The sequence below is a fragment of the Ceratotherium simum genome, chromosome 20 (genome assembly GCF_057802395.1).
Source record: "Ceratotherium simum simum isolate JZ-2026a chromosome 20, ASM5780239v1, whole genome shotgun sequence".
NCBI classification, from domain to species: domain Eukaryota; kingdom Metazoa; phylum Chordata; class Mammalia; order Perissodactyla; family Rhinocerotidae; genus Ceratotherium; species Ceratotherium simum.
In genome coordinates this window covers 2,048,031-2,067,119 of record NC_141919.1, presented here as the reverse complement: position 1 = coordinate 2,067,119, position 19,089 = coordinate 2,048,031, and the positions used below count along the sequence as shown (strand labels likewise).

The 19,089-nt window shown below is 45.3% G+C and overlaps 1 protein-coding gene across 3 annotated transcripts in view; it reads right to left on the bottom strand.

The window, feature by feature from the left end:
• PTCH1 (patched 1) overlaps positions 1–19,089 on the bottom strand; it is a 71,084-nt gene that overhangs the window by 13,492 nt on the left and 38,503 nt on the right. For all 3 annotated transcript variants that reach the window (XM_014795574.2, XM_004440815.3, XM_004440814.3), the window contains exons 12-18: positions 18,590–18,715; positions 12,720–12,838; positions 11,767–12,169; positions 11,051–11,360; positions 5,638–5,780; positions 3,356–3,539; positions 1,636–1,916 (exon numbers count right to left, since the gene is read on the bottom strand). In XM_014795574.2, coding sequence (XP_014651060.1) covers positions 1,636–1,916; positions 3,356–3,539; positions 5,638–5,780; positions 11,051–11,360; positions 11,767–12,169; positions 12,720–12,838; positions 18,590–18,715 — 1,566 coding nt within the window. The remainder of the gene's footprint in view (positions 1–1,635; positions 1,917–3,355; positions 3,540–5,637; positions 5,781–11,050; positions 11,361–11,766; positions 12,170–12,719; positions 12,839–18,589; positions 18,716–19,089) is intronic.

The window sequence follows — 19,089 nt, the reverse complement described above, 5'->3', positions numbered from 1 at the left end:
ATTGCAAAATGTTTTTCCAGTATACGCAATCTAGAAAGCAAACATATGTTCAAAACTATTCCACCAGAGCCACCCATGAAGAATTACACACATACGGACTTGTCACTAGCTACAGATTTAATACAGTTTAAAACAAGGTATGTCCTTCTGTTTTGAACTTATACTGAGTTGAAACTGTAGAGTTTTTGGTTGCTCATCCTCCATCCTAAAGAAAGCTGATACGATGGGGTGAAAAAGAAGTTCTTTTAGGGGCCGGCCAGGTGGTGTAGCAGTTAAGTGTGTGCACTCTGCTTCAGCGGCCTGGGCTTCAGAGGTTCAGATCCCAGGCACAGACGGACACACTGCTTGTCAGGCCATGCTGTGGCAGTGTCCTATATAAAGTAGAGGAAGATGGGCACGGCATGACAGCCCAGAGCCAATCTTCCCCAGCAAAAAAGAGGAGGATTGACAACAGATGTTAGCTCAGGGCTAATCTTCCTCAAAAAAGAAAAAGTTCTTTTATGTAAAAGTAGCTTTGCTTTTGTTTGGAGAGCCCAGGGGCTGAGTGACGATGACTTGGGAGCAAGTTAAGTGGAGAAAGGGCACCGGTCGTCAGCTGATGTGGCTCAGGTTATGAACCCCTTCACTTTGAAGAAATGTTGAACAAGTGGAGTGGACAAAGCAAACAGTTAGATCCACGGAACAGCTTTTATTTACCTTTCATCTGCCTTGTAAAAATTTGCAGGAGATGGAAAGAAACTCTGTGAGGTAGGCTTTGGAGTTTTTTGGGCCAAAGGGGAGAAAATACAAATAAAACAACTTTACAGGGGTGAAAGAGGAGAGAATGATCTTTTCTTCTCGGGGGTGGGGCAGCAGGCAGTGGGTGGGGGGAAGGACAAGCATAATAAAGTTCCCTTTGCTTTCTTTTAATAAGCTAATGAAAGATGGACAACATCAATTGCTTAAGTACCATGAAAACTCCTACAGACTAAACATTTACCTTTTAACATACCTGCTGCACAGACTTATGGTGCAGAAACTAGACCTGGTCTCTGTTTTTATAATTTTGGCATTTTGAAGGCTGTACCACAGTTCATGGAAGTTAAACACTGCCATGATTTTATTAGACTCTACATGAAAATTATACTTAGAGAAAGGATGCCAAAAAATAGGTTAGTAATACTAGTTTATCATTTCCTCCCAAGAGTTAAAATACACACAACACACAAAACCATCCCTAAAACCATTTTATCCATATACCACTGTCCTAACTCTTACGATTACCCCTCCATTTAGAAGAACTTTCTCAATACTTGGTCTGGGATGTAGTCACAAAATGACACTTGAATTAAAAAAAAATTATGCTTTGAGTGTTTGTATTTAATAAATGCTCAGAGCTGTCATGGAAAGTGTGCTTAAAACTCCTCTATCTTTACACAGAAAGTTTAAACCTGGGGGATAGGGGATACAGGATTAAGGCCATTAAAGGCTCTACCTGACCATGAACCTCGCCACCTCTAGCAGAATAAATACAGTACGGATGATGCTATCTATACCCTCCTCCAGAGGCCCAGACATAAACAAGACTTCCCGGCTGCAGAAAGAGCTACGCTGAAAGGAATTTGACTTCCACAAAGACCCTCAGAATAAACTCACAATGATCCCGGCTGTCCAGGGGTTCAGGAGGAAGACGGCACACACGAGAAACGTGCAGGCCAGCACCACACTGACGGACAGCAGGAGCCAGTGGCGGAGGCCGATGTACTGCTCCCAGAAGAGAAAGGGGTAGCCGTTGGGGTAGCTGGAGAGGCCCAGGCTCGTGTAGTTGTTGCAGATGGTTCTGACTTTTTCAATCGCTTCCACGAAGTCTGAGGTGTCACGCAAGCCGTTGAGGTAGAAAGGGAACTGAGCGTATTCGATGGGCTCTGCTGCAGGGACTGGACAGAGAGGGCAACAGGGAGGGGGCCCTGGTGAGGAGTTCCTTGCAATACTGAGAAAGGCAAACGGACGCCATCCAGGTATGGAAGAGAGGCGACAACTTCCCATCATCGGCCATACCAGATGTGTGCCCCTGGATTCTCCATAATTGCAACGCACAGAGAAAGAACTCTGCGAGGAAGTCCACTCACCATGTTTCTTTCGACATAAAGGACAAACAATGCCGATGACAGTCTTTGGGTCTTTTCAATTTTAATCTTTGGTGTAAAAAATTTTAAGCAATAATCAACCTTTATTTTTTTGGGGGGGCGGGGAGAAGCCTGTGATTAGTGTATTTAACCTTTGATTTTAATCTTCTAAAAGCAGTCACTTTTGTAATGGGTCTAAACAACTTAAGCATTCAGTTGCGGGAGCATTTTTCGTTCAACTGACACAAGGGAAAATACTAAGTTCAAACTGTTTTACTCAATCACTTATGAGAACAAAATAACTTGAAAATGCTTTATTGAGAAAAATGCTTAACTTTCTTATCCTTTTAGTGATCTAACGCACTTAAACCTTCCATGCTTCTTTTTCAATGCAATGCTAAGTCTTCAACAGCAGGGGAAGAAATCCTTACACAACAAGCATTTAGTTACTGCTGGTGTGTGTTCAGACCCTTCGGGATCATTCAGTTGACTTGCTAAACATGATTTGCCCTATTATAATCTCAACTATAAATTTTCATTAAGACAAGCCTTGGCTGCTTGCCACAAGCTCTGGGGTTTAGATACAAGGAAGCACAACCCACTGACTCTCCAGCCATGTCTGCAAAGGGACTGTCTTCTTTCTCACCTCCTCCCTCGGCCTCACGTCCAAGGTATAAGCTACTAATATCTCTAACATAATGCAAGTCAAGTCCACGCAGAACCACATTTCAGGGTCAGGGCTGAGAGGTGAAAGGAAGAGGACGCTGCTGTGTACAGACTTTTCTGCTCCGGTTTAAACAGCTCTGACAGAGCACAGGTGCTTGGTGGCTTATAGGGGTGACCCGACTTGCCAAAAATCCCTTCAACAGCAGAGTTGACAAAGTCAAGATAAACATATGATCCTCAGCAATAAAACTCTGCAATAGTAAAAGAACACTCAACCTGGAAGCATCCCCACTTGCACACGGAGCAGCTGGCACTCAAGAGAATGCCTGGTGGGCGTCTTAGCGGTCAAGCTACACAGGAGACTGGAGACTCTTATTTCTCAGTGTGATGGGACTCAGGTTGTATTCCTTTACACACCCTCATCTGTCTCTCAGAGTTTTCAACTAAAAGAAATATATTGTTCTGCTTACACTTCTGAACCCTGGGTAGCGTCAATGGACAGGGGCTGTGACTGAGCCTGGAAGAAAGGGAAAGGGGCGAGGCGCCTCCATAAACCCGAAGGCCCTCAATGGGGGGCTACTTACTTCTCAGCCTGGTTTCCGGCATGTAGTCGGCTTTGTCGTGGACCCACTCAGGACGGTGAGGCCGGATGTTGGCCTGGGAGGCGGCATAAGCCACGGGGTCATTGCTGACCCAAGCGGTCAGGTAGATGTAGAAAGCGCTGGGATTAATGATGCCGTCTGCATCCACCAGGCGCCGTTTAGTCAACTGCAAAATGGGAAGAACAGGGGCCTTTCAGAATGGGGTTTGGGGCAAACACATTCCTGCCTGGAGAGAAGGAAGGCAGAGCTCTGCACTAGCGTTTGCAACAAAGAAACGAATGCCCACTGTTTGAAAGTGGAGAAAATCCCATAGAACACCTTTGGTTTCTTTCAAAATGCACTTATCCAAGGATGCAATAATCGGCGTGTTTATGACACACACACAGCTCTGCAGATGGCCCAGGAATTGACTGCACCAATTAAATCTGAATGCTAAAAGACTGTCTGCAGCCAAGGCAGAGAATGAACAATCTGGAGAAACATATTTATAGGAGGGGAAGGGGGAAAAAAACCTGGCAAGAATCCCCATACACGTCTGTGTGCAGTTAACCTCTGCTGTTAACACTGAAGGAAATGCCACCCAGTAAATGGAGGAGAGCTATAAAAATAAAACAACATCTGTATAAATTTTGCTAACACTAGCCTCCTATGACCTGTGTATTCAAAAAATGCCCATTGCCAGAAAGTGGAAGGGACGGCACACAACCACGATGTTTTGGGGTAACGTGACTTCTGAAAGGTGGCCACACTCAATGGGCCACATCCTACGTGTGGCCAAATGCACACTCCCTCTGAAGTAGGTCTTGTGGGCTTTGCTTACGTAAAAAAAACACTGTGAGATGCACACACACATGCACATATATTTTTTTTCCTATTTACTTTAGATTCAGGCCTAGTTCCAACATTTTTGGTCTTTTTTTAACAAAATGAAAAACACCAGTGACAGCAGTTAAACAGAGAAAGAGCGAAGGAAGAAAGAGAGTGGAGGAGAGTGAGAGAACTAAATTTCAGGGATCTGGATTCAATTAATCCACAGGATATGTAACAACTGTATGTCTTCAAGCCATCTCTGGAATTACATAGTACAGCTCATGGCCTCCATGCATGCAGCACGCTTTTCTCCCTCCCAGGCAGAGGAAATGATGTCTGGGGGCCTTGCCAATCACATTTGTTCCACGGTGTCCCTGGTCCCTAAAGCCCAACCCAACACCCGGGCATCCCCCGTTCTCTCTCAGGCAGGCTCCTCTGCCCACATCCTTGTCAAACCTGACAGCGTGCTGCATGCGGCCATAAAGCACTGAGTTCACACTCCATAATAACTCTGAACAATGTACTTTGTAAATGTGTCACCTTTAATGCCAGCAAAAAAGGAGAGACAATAAACAGAGCTGCTGGGAAGATCATTAGCATGACGGTTTTCTGCCTGAAGGTGAAGCAAGTAAGCTAGAAAGAGCAGAGGGAATAGGATCTGGGAAAGGCAGTAGTAGTGTTGGACTCATTTGAAATCTGAAGGGTCCAAACACACTCCCCAACACGCCTGAGGAATCAAAAGGAAAATTCTGGAATCCAAGTGTTCCAGAGAAGATGCAACTGCAGTTGGAGAATATGATTACCAAATAGAAACAGCTCTTATTACCTAGGGGAGTGAGCAGAATGGTGAGTCCACTCAGATTCCAACGATGTGCATTTCCATTCGCCTCACTCATGACAGTGATCTGTCTGTCCTCCCTCTCTTCCCCTCGGGCCAGGGTGACCCAAAGGAACCACACGCAACAAATCCTCCATTCTTTTAGTAACCTCTCTGATCTCCTAACCCATCCGTCCACCCCAAATTCTGCTCATTCAGATGACTGCTACCCAATGCACACATCTTTCCAAGTTTGAATATAACCAAGACCAACATGATAACAAGTACTAGAATTCGAAAGAGAACAGGACAACACAGCATTCCCAGCATCTGAAAGAGCCTGCATGTCTTGACTGTACTTTGTTTTGACAACTGCTCTGGAGGCAGGTAACACACCTGTCCCCACTTGACAGATGAGCAAAGTGAAGCTGTCTGTCTTGCCTGTGGTCAGACAATTAGCTGGTGGGATGAAGTGAATCAGAGCCAACTCAATATGCTACAGTGCCTGCTGCCTCAGGTCTCCCGGGGCAAAGGCCGGGATCGCAGGCTGTCAACCAGCCTCCACTATGGCAGCTGCCTCAAAGCACTGCTCAACAGCGCCCTCCGCAACCCCCACGGTGTAGGGCAGTGAGAGTACCTGACTGATGTCGATGGGTTTATCACGGCTGCCGGTTTGCACCAGGAGTTTGTAGGCAAGGACTCCATCATCTGATCCATTTTTGTAATTGTTTGGCATGATTTTCCCAGTTTCCCAGTCACTGTCAAATGCATCCTGAAGTCCTAGAAAAGGCAAATGTATGTAATACATTACAACTCTTAACCAGAACGATGCTGGTCCTCACGGGGTGGGCTGAGGACAGGGAGCAGGGCAGGGGAGTGGCTGATGTCAACCCCAAACACTCTGTATTCTATCTGTAGTCTACTTCAGGTCAAGTGATACTATCAGACTTCTCATGAACGAACTTCAGGTCGCTAATAATCATTGCTTCAAAGGCAGGAGGGGGGAACATTTGTTTCTAAGAAACAAATATATACATGTTTACCTTTACATAAAAAATAACCCCATGACCATTCAAAAGAAAGCAAGAGAGAGACTGTGAGAGAGCTGGCTGGCTGGGGGAGCAAGACGCACCAGGCTCATTAACCGTTTCACGCCACCATCCGGTGCTAAGCCATGGCTTTTTCAATACAACCAGAAATTCCACTCGGAGGGGGGAAAACACATTCAAACTCCCAACTTCAAACAGCAACTCAGCTGCTTCTCCAGCCCAGGGTGAGTGAACACGATTCTGTCAATTTGTTCCATCTGTTCGACTTGTGGAGCTAATATAAGCTGTGGGATCGGCTGCCAGGTTGTGTAAAGATCACAGCCAACACCTATTCACTCTTGACTGTTCTCTTCCTCTTTGCCACCCTTCCTCAGAAGAGGGGGCGTGGAGGAGAGAGAAGGGAGGGATCTCATGCATGCGTGTGTGTGCAGGGAAATGCCTCACAGGGTAAATCTGGATCAGACTGAGAACAGGAAGCCACAGGCCAATACAAGGGGGCTCTGTGAGAACAGATGACAAACCGCAAGCCCGGGGAGGGGAAGGAAAGGGCTTTTTGGGCTTGGGGGATGGGTGAGCCCACCAGCCCACCACACACAGCTGCGCTTGGCCTCTGTAATCAAAACCATCATTACAGACCTGACAGTTTGGCTACAGCTGTAAAGAGATAAGCGTGCTGGAAGAGAAAGCAGGGCCCTGGTGACCCAGCCTTAGGGTCTGAGTGATCACCAGTGTGCACACACTCTCTTCTGACACCCCCACCTCCTTCCCATTGCTCTGCTCCCCCAGTCACCTCCCAAGCAGAGCGCTCAAGCCCCGGCAGCTCAGGAAACCACATCTTTTGAACAAGCTGCACGTGCACGGGTTAGACACGGCCAGGGAGAAGGGAGACGGGTTTACTTCGAGACACGCCTTGAGGGACTTCAAAGACAGCGCCCCCCCCCCCCAAACTGATTCCATCAGTGCTCAAAATGGTTAAGCTCTTGGGGTTTGAAGTCAGGGGAGAGGGGAGCACAGGACCCTGTCTCTCTCTCTGTCTCCATCTCTCTTTAAACTAAACCTTCCTAAGGACATTGCTGTGGGCATTGTTTTTATATGAACAATTTGGATGCAGACCGTGGGCTCGGTGGTGACAGAAGGCGCTGCTGGGACGAGTGTGGAGGGGCGCAGGCGGGGGGACCACCGGGACAGCCGGCTCCCGAGTCTCACACAGACTGTTTTTCATAGCGAGGCATGCACACAACAAGCTGTACTGAACAGATGTTATTTTATTACCTAGAGCCTTTTTTTCTGTTTTTGAAAACAATAAACAAGAGAGGAAACCACCCCCCCGCCCCCCACCCTGCCAAAAAAGGCCTGGTCTGTTTTCCTCACCATAATAGAATTTTGGTCACTCCGTGGCTTGTATGTCCTTTAACCCTTTCCCTCTTGACTTGCCGATCCTAAAGAGCAGCTCATGCTTCACCAGCACTGGACGGCTCGGAGGCACTGGGTCTAAGCAGTTTATGCCCATTACCCATCACTTAGATCTGACCACAACCTCGTGAGGGAGCCCTATTCCTGTTAAGGTTCCCACTTCACAGAGGAGGAAAGTGAGGCAAGGAAAGGTGAGTAATTTGACGACGGTGACCTGACAGGAAAGCGTTGGGGCTGAGCTTTGAACGCAGGCAGCCTGAGTCCAGGGTCAGCTTGAACCACAGACGCTCTAGGGTGCCCTGAACACACCATGGGGCCAGAAGCATTTGTTGGAGGCATGGGTAAGATCAGCAGAGTTAACCCGGTCACCAACGATGTCTGGCAGCAAAGAGAGAGTCCAAAAATCTGAGCGCCGTTTTAACATATTTATACACTATGACTTTGGGGACCCCCTAGAGTGAAACAAAGGAAGATAGATCTGATTTGGGGAGGTCAGCCCTACTGGCAATTCAGTTGAACTCATCACCTACAGTGGCCCCCCACATGCCATTCACTCTACTGGGGATTCAAAGACGCAGGAGAAACAGTCACCAGCTTCATAGAAAAGTTAAGTCCTTTCATAGTTAGTGTATTATTTTCTGACTAATTACCAAAAACCTCAAGTAACAATGGGTTGGCCTAAGTGTATGTACAATATATGATCCTGGACACAAAGCAAGGGACAAGGATTTGGTCCCATGGCCCCTTGGCCAACATTTCATGTTCCAACACATGCACAGAGTAGAAAGGAATTGTAACATTCTACAGCAAAATATGGAAGTTTTAGCCAGAACTTTTTTTCATTTTAAATATTTTATACTAAAAATTATTTTCTAGTGTCAAGTTCTGAGCTAATTATCCCACCTGTCAATTCTTCTTCGATATGGGACCCTAAAAAGAAAATGTTAATCTATATTTGATTTGCATAATTCAGTGTGAACTATAGACCAATACCATTTGGACATGCCGCACAGTGTGGTTTCTATCTCCATCTTCACCTTACGTGCGTGTGTGTAAGATGACACGCGAGGTAACTTCTTTATCAGCATTATATATTTTTGAGTTAAAAAAAACCCAAAAAACTATTGGAATGTTGATAAAGACCAACGGAATGACATTTTTTTTTGTTTATTTTTTGTTTTCTCTGGCTCTGAAGTGTTTTTATTTTATCTTATTTTATTTTTAATTTTTTGTTTATTGCAGTAACATTGGTTTATAACATTGTATAAATTTCAGGTGTACATCATTATACTTCTATTTCTCCATAGATTATATCATGTTCACCACCCAAATACCAATTACAACCCATCACCACACACATGTGCCGAATTATCCCTTTCACCCTCCTCCCTCCCCCCTTCCCCTCTGGTAACCACCAATCCAATCTCTGTCTCTCTGTGTTTGTTTATTGTTGTTATTATCTACTACTTAATGAAGGAAATCATACGGTATTTGACCTTCTCCCTCTGACTTGTTTCACTTTGCATAATACCCTCAATGTCCATCCACATTGTTACAAATGCCTGGATTTCATCGTTTCTTATGGCTGAGTAGTATTCCATTGTGTATATATACCATATCTTCTTTATCCATTCGTCCCTTGATGGGCACCTAGGTTGCTTCCAAGTCTTGGCTATTGTGAATAACACTGCAGTGAACACAGGGGTGCATGTATCTTTACGCATTGGTGTTTATGACATGGTTTTTAATGGACTTACTATTTAATTCCATTAAAAACCAATGAGGGTCCCATCACTTAACAACCACACAAAATGTTTTGTAGGAAAGCTGATTCAAGGATGACTACTTCCTTGGAAGAAATGTTCAAAGACCAAATCAACCACTCGATAGGCCTGAAAAAGTCTAGGCAGCAAGGGCCCCAGTATCTGGCCATTCTGTGTACGGTGCTTTCCTGGACCTTATAAGAGTCAGACGCAGAGTTCTAGGGCTGGCTGGGATCCGGACTTGCAAGCATGAATGGATCTCACTTGGTCTAGTGGGTGCTGTTCTCTTAGCAAGCAAAACATGATTCAAATGCACCTTTTAAAAAGATTCTCAAGTCTGACTGCCTTAGGTCTTTAAAAGGGATGAAAGCATAGGGATAATTTACAATACACTATAAAAAGGTTAGCCCTCTGCACTGCATGGAGACAATACCCCTTTACTCCCTTCCCAAGCTGTCTAACATGCCATATTGAGTGTCCAAAGGAATGGCTGAAGACACTGAAATCAATTCTACAAGAACTCTCCTTTGCTCAGATCCTGGCAGTGCACTGCAGACCTCTTTGTCATTTGTGGCAAGTTATTTGCATGTCTTTGGCCAGTGGGAATCTGAATCTCTCAACTGTCTGGTCCCCTTTTTACTCATTATCTGAAAAACACTGCCTCCAAAACTACTGTAAAAAATAACTTGGAATTTTTGGAACAAATTCAAGTTAATCTCATGAGCATATTAAAAAATAATATTAATGTCATGTAGTTCTCTTTGCCTGCCTCAAAAAAAGAGGTCAAATCTGCTATACACGTATGAAGAAAATTCTAGGAACACAAGTCAAGGCCAGAAACTGTACTGAACCATTTTCAATCAAACTCAACCTGTTTACCATTTCATGCAAACTCACAGGGAAATTGGCTGCTTAATCTTTACATACAAGTGTATTGACTTAAGACCAAAAAAGGCACTCAAATCTGTGTTTAAACAAGTCTAATTAAGTGGGAAATTAAGACAATCATTGGATAACTCAAGCCAAAAAATGTTGGGGGCCATAATTATTTGGGTATTTCAGTAAAAGCATTTTTGCTTGAATTGTGTGGATAATTATCTTGATTCTCCACTTCACTTTGCATGTGTCAACACAAAATAAATGAACAGATGTTCTTGGAATCACTGAATACATTCATATTCAGTCAGCAGTTAGGAGGAAATTTAGACCACTTTTTTTCCAGTTCACTACTATTTCCTAGAAACGTTTTTAAGAGCATGGTAAGAAGCTAAGAAAGGCATCTGAAAGCAGAATTTGATTATTTATGAAATACTACTAATGTGATTAAGCATTTATAAGTTTACTTCATGTGCCAAATCAAAAGATGGTCAAAATATGGAATTTTAAATTATATTCACCAATGATGCAAAATCTACTGGTTTAGTAAGCTATAATTTGGCAGTGAGTCAGCCATCAACACTTTGATTTCACTCAGTCACTGAACTAGCCACTATCCAAAAAAAGAGCACTAGAAGCGTCCAGTTCCATATTTTATAACACACTTTCCCATTTCTTAATGTGCACTCATAAATTCTTATAGAAGTTCCTGAGTCACCCGTTCGAATTGTTTGCATCATTTTATAGGTAAAGCCAGATTCGGGAGGCTGCCTCAGAAACAGTCTATATATGAGTTTTAAGCAACACTGAGAAATTCAGGAAACATGTCAGTGTTACATTATAATCTAACACATTAACAAATGAACAAACGAGCATGTGGAAGCTGCACACACTGAAGGCCAGAGGGTGCAGGCTTACCGAGGATGAATGCCCTCCAGCAGCATCTTACCTTGGAGCCAGTCTCTGAAGTAGTGCAGCCACATTTTGGGAAGCTGTTTATTTTCTTCCAACATGACATACTTCACATTACTGAAACTCTTGTGAAGGTCATAAAGTAAGTGCTGGATATTCGGGTAGTCTGCTTTCTGGGTGACTATATACATGTTGTAGAAAGAGAAATATTTGAACTGTGCAGCAATAAAGTCATATTCTCTGGTTTCCCGAGGCACAATGTCTGTAAGGTCCAGCCCGTCGCGCACCCGGGTGGTCCCATAAAGGCTGACCCCCAGCAAGCCCAGGAAAAGAAATATCACCACGACCTGCAAAAGAATAAGAGGCACAAGATCAGACCCAGAGGAACACAACTGACTCTTCCTTGACAAAGCTGAGTTGTTTGGTTTCTACTTCACTTTAACCACCAAACTGGCCCTGACATAGCATGTAGGGGTCGCTCTCCTGGAGAGAAAAACATAAGATCACAGTAATTGCATTTTTAAACAAGCTCATGAAGAATAACATGTCTAAAATTCATAGAAACGCTTGCTACGTAGAGATTAACTCCTGTAAAAGACGAGCTCATTAAAACGGCCCACGCTCTAGAAGGACTGACTCTTTCAGAGGCCTAACATATATCACATCCACCAGAAGCAGCAGTCTAATGACTTCCAAAGAAGGCTGTTCTGTTATTTCTTGAGGACAGGAAGAGTCTTCTGTTTGCTGGATTACCTTGGCTTTTGGTTTCAAGAGGAAAGGAGCATAGTGTTTCTCAGCAAAAGAGGAGAGTGTCCACTTGGTGCAGGGAGGCTCGAGGCAGTGGAGGCTGGAGTCGGAGAACTGGGAGAGCAGGTCCCTCGTGGAGCTGGTGCTCTCAGGGCTCTGGCAGCTGAGGGTGTCCTGGGTCATGGTGACGGGCTGCACGGAGATCTCGGAGCGTGGCTCAGCAGTGGTGTAGTACACGTGCGTGTGAGGGTCGTACTCCGTGCGGAGCTGCACGGTGGACTGCATGGTGATCTGTGTTTCGTGGGCAAAGCTGTGGCTGCTGTAGGGGGGTGGGGGGCTGTATCGGGTGTTATCGTGCGTCTCCGTGTAGGCCTGAGGTTCCACCTGAATCACTCTGCTGACACAGGGGCTGAAAGAAGGGAAAACGTAGAAATGTTAAACCGAAACAGGGAAGGGTGCTTTCATTTTTGCAGGTGACTGATAATATCCATTTTACATAGCTCTGATTTAGGAGAGGAACATCATATTGTTGAACTCCATAAACGTCACCTGATTTATCCATCTTTAAGTCAAAGGAGGCCAAATGGACGGTTATCCTGCATTTGGCTGACAAAATCAAGTAACGTGCTGATGAACCCTGTCGAAGCACAATTCCTATAAAAACCCACCCCAAGGGCTGTATTTTTTCCAGATGGGTGGTTTTCAACCTTTGTGCTGCCCTAATCCACAGAGATACGACACACTCATAACCATCAGCAATACTGGTTCATGATAGAAAAAATGATCCTATGTATCAGATCCGTGAGAATGTTCGGTTGGGGGAGGAGGAGGGGAGAATCCCAGTGGCTCTGGTACCCCCAGGGAAGCATCCTCTGCCCACATGGCCCTGCCTCCAGCACACTGGTACAAGCCCCGTGAATGGCATTCCCCGCCAAGCCCACAGCAGGCAGAAAATGTACCTTGTAAAACAGCAGAAAATATCCAATCTCCTGTCCTCACGTCGATACAAATCCATGCTGAGAATTGCAGGAAAAATGAGCAGAACCATAGCAAAATTGAACACCACTACTACAGCCGCCTGGGGGCAGGAAAAAAAAAATTGTAGAGGTCACCAATAATATCTCCTTCCAGTCAGAGCACTGCTTTGAAAATAAAGATGTTTTTAAACACCTTTCTTTCACTTTCCTACTGAAGTGTTTAAAATGGAAATAGATGTTGGAGTTTCTCATCACTTTGCTTCTCCTCCATCATTAGGAGACCATTTGACTGGGACAGGCCCCCATCATTCTGATCTTGCGCATGTCTACTCATTCTATGAACTCCTAAGGTACAAACACAGGAACTTAACTAGCATCTTGCTAGCAACCTGACCAAACCAAATCTACAAAGGCAGAAGAGAACATACTTGAGATGCTTCAATTTAAAACAAAAAGGAACATTTCCCTCTCAGAACATTTCTAAGAGTTCATGCAAACCTGATTTTACACTTAGAAAATCTGTACACAAAGTAGATCGAGTATATCAAAACGTCACCTTTAAAACATGAAATAAAATTTCAAACATATCCCCTGAGGTTTTTAATAGGCACATTCCAAATAGCCTCTGGAGTAGCCTGTGGGGTATGTGAACACAGGAACAGAAAGGTCAAGGAGAGTTAAGCAGAAAGAAATTCCTGTGTGTGATTATAGTATACAGAATACATAAGTACAGATTCAAAAGTCACTCCATAACCTAGAATAAACACGGGCTAGGTTCTGCAGTTCTGTGGCAGATCTCCTGCTGACCTAGTAAAAATTACACAATTGGGCTGTTAAGAGGGATAGGCCAACAAAGGACAGTTGAAAAGGCTCTCCCCTTCAGAAAGGCATGGAAAGCAGGAGCACAATAAAAAACTGCAACTGGAATGCTAAGCAACCAAGAGATCATCAGAAATTTTTTTGAAAATTAAAAACTCTGGGTCGGCCCCATGGCTTAGCGGTTAAGCGCACGAGCTCTGCTACTGGCGGCCTGGGTTTGGATCCCCGGCACGCACCGACGCACTGCTTCTCCGGCCATGCTGAGGCCGCGTCCCACATACAGCAACTAGAAAGATGTGCAGCTATGACATACAACTATCTACTGGGGCTTTGGGGAGAAAAAGGGGAAAAAAGGAGGAGGACTGACAGTAGATGTTAGCCCAGGGCCAGTCTTCCTCAGCAAAAAGAGGAGGATTGGCATGGATGTTAGCTCAGGGCTGATCTTCCTCACACACACACACACAAAAAGTCCATAATAAAGGTATTTAAAAAAAAAAACAACAAAACCCGAGGAGGACTTCACACCGGGCTTCTGATGGGCACTGTGAGTTTATGCTGATGGGGAAACGGCCGGCCCACGTTCTGAGAGATGCCTTTCAATAATTAATTCCCTGATGAGTCTATAAAACCAAAAAATAACCAAGAGTCTCCTTTTAAAAATTACCTAACCCCTCTCTTCTTAGTCTGTCTTGAAAATTCCTCATCAATTTAAAATGTATGAAACCTATGAATTTACCATTCTGACGTACGTATTTTAAAGACCTGCCTGACAGGCTTGTTTTAATACGCAAATCCCTATTTTGACTAGAGGATTTATCCAAGAGAAAATACTTTAAAAAGAAGAGTCGGGGCACTGTGCTGGGTACTGGAGACACAAACATAATGAAACAAAATCCTGCTCCCAAGGACGGACACAGCCAGACCTACACACAAGTTACACCCCAGGCTGATGAACGCAGTCCTGAGAGCATGGCCAGTTCCAGAGGGATCCGAGAAGAGGAGCACGTGGCGGGGTACGGGGTGGGGGTGGGGTGCAGCGGGGGATTGGGTGGATCGTGGTCAAGGAGGGTTTCTAGGGGAGATGGAGAAGACAAAAAAGACCTCTGGCGGGCCCAGGGAGGAAGGATGGTCCACGTGGAGGAAATCTGACAGGCCGTGTCTGAGAGGGACACACCTGGCACAAGCTGCTAGTCCTGCTGGGTTTAAAATTCTGTTGGGGAAGAAAAAGGGGGAGCGGTGGGCGGTGGTTAATACATGACTCATTCGATTCCTACAGCAACCAGGATAGACATCATCACCACTGTTGACATTACTACCCAATCATCAAGACCCCTGGTGCAGAGGAAGGTCACCTGCTGGAGGTTACCCAGTGAATGGGATTCCAACCTGGGCTTGATGCCAAAGCCCTCAGCCCAACCGGGACCCGGGGATTCTTGTCAGATCTGGTCACTTCTGGAGGGGTGGACACAGGCTGGGTTAGGACCCCTGACCAATCAGACAACAGGGATGCTGAGAAGAACAGGTCTGGTTCTCAAGAAGATTTTCCAGGAAAATTTAGTCCTGGAGGTGGAATCCTTACAGGTTTTTCTGGTTGTTGTTTTGTTTTTTAAATTATGCTCATGTTTAGAATTCTGGAGTGGAACACAGAAGAAACTCTGTATATCTCACTTTGAACAGAAGTCCCTGAGGACGAGGGCAGAAACTGTGAAACTAAGAGCCACGCAGGCATACACACGTAGCCCCAGTATTCTAGCCAGAACAACACTGAGGGTTCCCACCGTGGCTGGGGAATGTACCCGACACCAGGCCTCTTCAATTGGAGGAGTTTGCGGTTGAAATGAAGGGATGAGAGGAGAACCCCAAAGCAGTGTCCCATCTAAACTCACTATCAAATGGCATATGACATATATAGGGAGAACATATTCTGACAAGAAAAGGGCAGAACTTCAGCGTCCCCTCAGGTGCACCAAAACAGTGAAAACAAGCAGCAAGGGTTTCTCAGGAAGGGGGAGTGTCACCGCTGGAGCCAGTGGAGTTTAAGAAATTGCAAGTAAATCTGAAAAGCTGATGGGGGCAATCTGCAGTATGAATTAGTCCTCATTCCTGTGCTTGAAGGAGATGTCCCATCCCCTAGGGAGCATCTAAGGTGGCCCCGCTGAGACACTGGCAGAGCACAGAGACAAACTGGCCCTGCCTAGAGGGGCCTCATCTAAACCCTCTTACCATTAGGAACAATAAGGCAGTCTGTTCTGGGAGTTTTCACTGAAGAACAAATACTATTCAGTTACCAGCAAAGCCCCAGTGCGGGGCCATTGGTTCCCAAAGAATTACAGACGGGTGACACTGCTTTCTGGTATAGAGATGGCATTTGGACAGATGGATGGACACTGACATGGAGATCTAAGATAGTTTCTCTGGGAAGAAAATTTCTATTTATTTTGGTAAGGCTACAAAGTTGGAAAAGTTCTACAGGGAAAAATTCCCAGGTAACACAGGTTTATTACTGGACAGAACCACTCTGGATCTCTCCTTGTTGACGTTAATCTGTAGCATCCTGAAAATATAAACACAAATGAATATCCAGAGTCACAACCTACCACGGTTCACTAAAGGAAAGGGAGCTACATAATGGTCAATTTCAAACGTCAATACATTTAAAAGGGAACCAGTGTAAATTTCTGGTGGCCACTGCAAAAATCACAGCACATTCTCTCTTTTCTTTTTTCTCTTTCCCTTGTTTTTGGTTTTATTGGTTTGTTTTTTGACACAGAATGAGCCAGTGTCCTGGAAAGCCCTCCTGCAGTAACTGAGGACTCTTGGAAGCCGTCGATGCAATTTTCTACAGTGATACTCCAGTGGCTTGGAATACAAATGCAAACTCAACAGGACTCATCTCATCTCAGGAAGGTGCTTACCTGGGGAGAACTTAGCGCACTGGATTTTCTAAAAGGCATAAGGAAAATGCATGCAGCTTTTCAGACCCCACACCATAGGATATCACTAAAGGAGACTGTGCTGATGGATCGTCAGTGTGTACTGAGAGACGAGAGGAGAACATGAGCGGGGACAAGAAGAAAAGAAGGAGCGGGAGGCAGAGCAGACGAAGAACAGCGAGGGGAAAGCCAGCAGAAGAGGAGAGAGGCAGGAGAGAGGGTCCCACTGCTGAAAGGACAGTTTCTCAATATGGCATCTGCCGTACATAAAACGGGAAGAAGACATCAGAGAGCGCAGCACGGACCCACATCTGCGCACAAAGGCCCTCTCAGTCTAGTGGTACCAAGGACTGGGCAGGCATTTCCAACTTATCTTCCATAATACTAAGCGGTTAGGTGTATTTTCATTTTCCTGAGCTTTGGTCCAGTTCCAGATTTAACTTTATTCACTTATTCACTCGCTATTTCTATTTATACTTTTATATATACTTATAATAAAAATAAACTTTCTATTTTTTAGGTTTTTTCTTTAGTGTTTTTCTTTTGGGGGCTGGCGGTCAGATGACTGGTACAAAATCTTTTCTCATGTTATATCTTCCACTAAATATTAAACTAGTCTAGTGTTCTAAACACAACAGAATCATTAGTTGTTTAGGTGTTTATTACTAATGAAATTCAAATATGAAGACTAAAAAAGAGCTGAACATGTTGACAAAAATATAAACAGAAACCTAATTTGTGATTTATCAATTTCTCTTCCTGGTCACAATCCCTAGAACATCTGGCGATTAGGAAGTAAAGCAGTGTGAACGGGGTGGATCTAATAATAGTTTAAAAAGTGACACCAGGAGTAGTTTCCTTTAAAAACCTGGCCATCTCATGAATTACATACCCTATTATAAAAAAAAAGAAATAAAGAAAGGGGAAAGCCATTGCTCCTTATTCTTTCTTGGAAAACAGCTGAAGTTTTAAAATTTGAATTTAGTTCACAAAACTTCAATAATATCCTTGAGCTATCAAAACCCTAAACCATTTCGTGCTTAGGACCACATCACAGACTGGCCAAACAGCCTGTGTCATCTGCTGCATCGCCTGATCTCAGGGTCCCTATGAGTCTCAAGGAGCTGGAGAGCAACGCCAGTACTTCAGGCCACCCACGGAATGACCAGGGCTGCACCCCAGGCTAGGGAATGCTCCATTCTACAATTCATATCAGCTGGCTCTCTGCTTAAAAAAAAATATCTGGATGGCCTCTAGGTGTGAAAGGGCTTGGTTTGGAAGGAGAGAGCAGAACAATGCAGGAGTCAAATTGCTCTGCATAAGAGGGGAGAGGATGTTTTAGTTTTCTTGGGTAGCCTGAGAGGGGAGTAGGGGACCAAAAGGAAAGAGAAGAGGGGACAGGAGAGATTGTGGAGGCCGACCAAGGGGAGAGAGGTGGCAAGCCAGGGCCCACCAACGAGCCCCACTGCAGGCAGAGATTGGCCTACACGCTCACACAGCGGTACCTAATACTCAACTCAGGTTACTGCCTCGCCTGGGCTGCACGGCAACCTCATCTTCACAGTCAGTGAAGTCTGTCTCTGCAACTGCCTTGTGTTGGGCTGCTTTAGGGAAATGGAGAGAGAGGGTGGCGTGTTAGGGCTGAGGGGGCCGGCAGGGGAGGGGAATAAACACAGAAATGGAGAGTGGGGTTTAGAAGCAGAGACGGCCAAGAAGGGGCTGCTCTGTGGACAAAGCCAGAGGACTCATGACCCTCTGGAGGAGGGTAAACTGGCGCCCTACACGGAGCAGCCCTGGTACTACTGCAGTCTCACTAGAAAGGAAAGGGCAACTCCCTAAGGCAGCAGGCCCTGAAAGCACCCAGGCCACAGGCATCTGGGCTCCAGGGCTTGAAAGGAATGAAAGGACCCTAGAGTGCTTTTCAGAGGGAGTGTCAGGGCCACTGCTGAAAGAAGCACCCCCTCAGGAGCCCCAGACGCTGGCACCCCACTTCACTGCCAGGTAGCCACACCATCAGCACTTGAGGGGAATAGCAGGCCAGGAGGCTCAGTGTCAGGGCATGCTCGAGGATCCCCACAGACTTCATCCCCGGAAACTCACCTGGAGGGAGAATGCCCGCAGAGCAGGAATGGGGATTAAGGCGGCCATAAAGAAAGCTGTGACATTGCTGATGGAGGTGAGGGCCACGCTGGCTCCTGTGCGCTTGAGGCACTCCCCGGTCCTGTCCTGAGGATGAGAAACCACAGTGCTGAGCGCTCACAGGGCGGGTCCCCTGAGAGCACAGAGTGTGTGACCGTTTCAAATACATGGCAAAATAAGACAACTGGTCATTTACAATGCTGACGTTAGCGATCTGAAAGGGACATCCATCTCTGCCTCACCCCCTAACACTGGCACTGCAAAGTGTTCAGTACCATCTATATAGTCACGCTTTGTTCATGGTTATTACCATCCAAAGCACAAAGCTGCAAGATAATGATTTAAGTAAATTTTTAAATGATTTAAAAGTGGGGAAGGGAAGGGGACAAAGTGAAAAAAACCCCAGAGAAGGAAGTATGGGCTTTGGAATAAGTGTCTTGATATTCTTCTAAGTTCCTTTA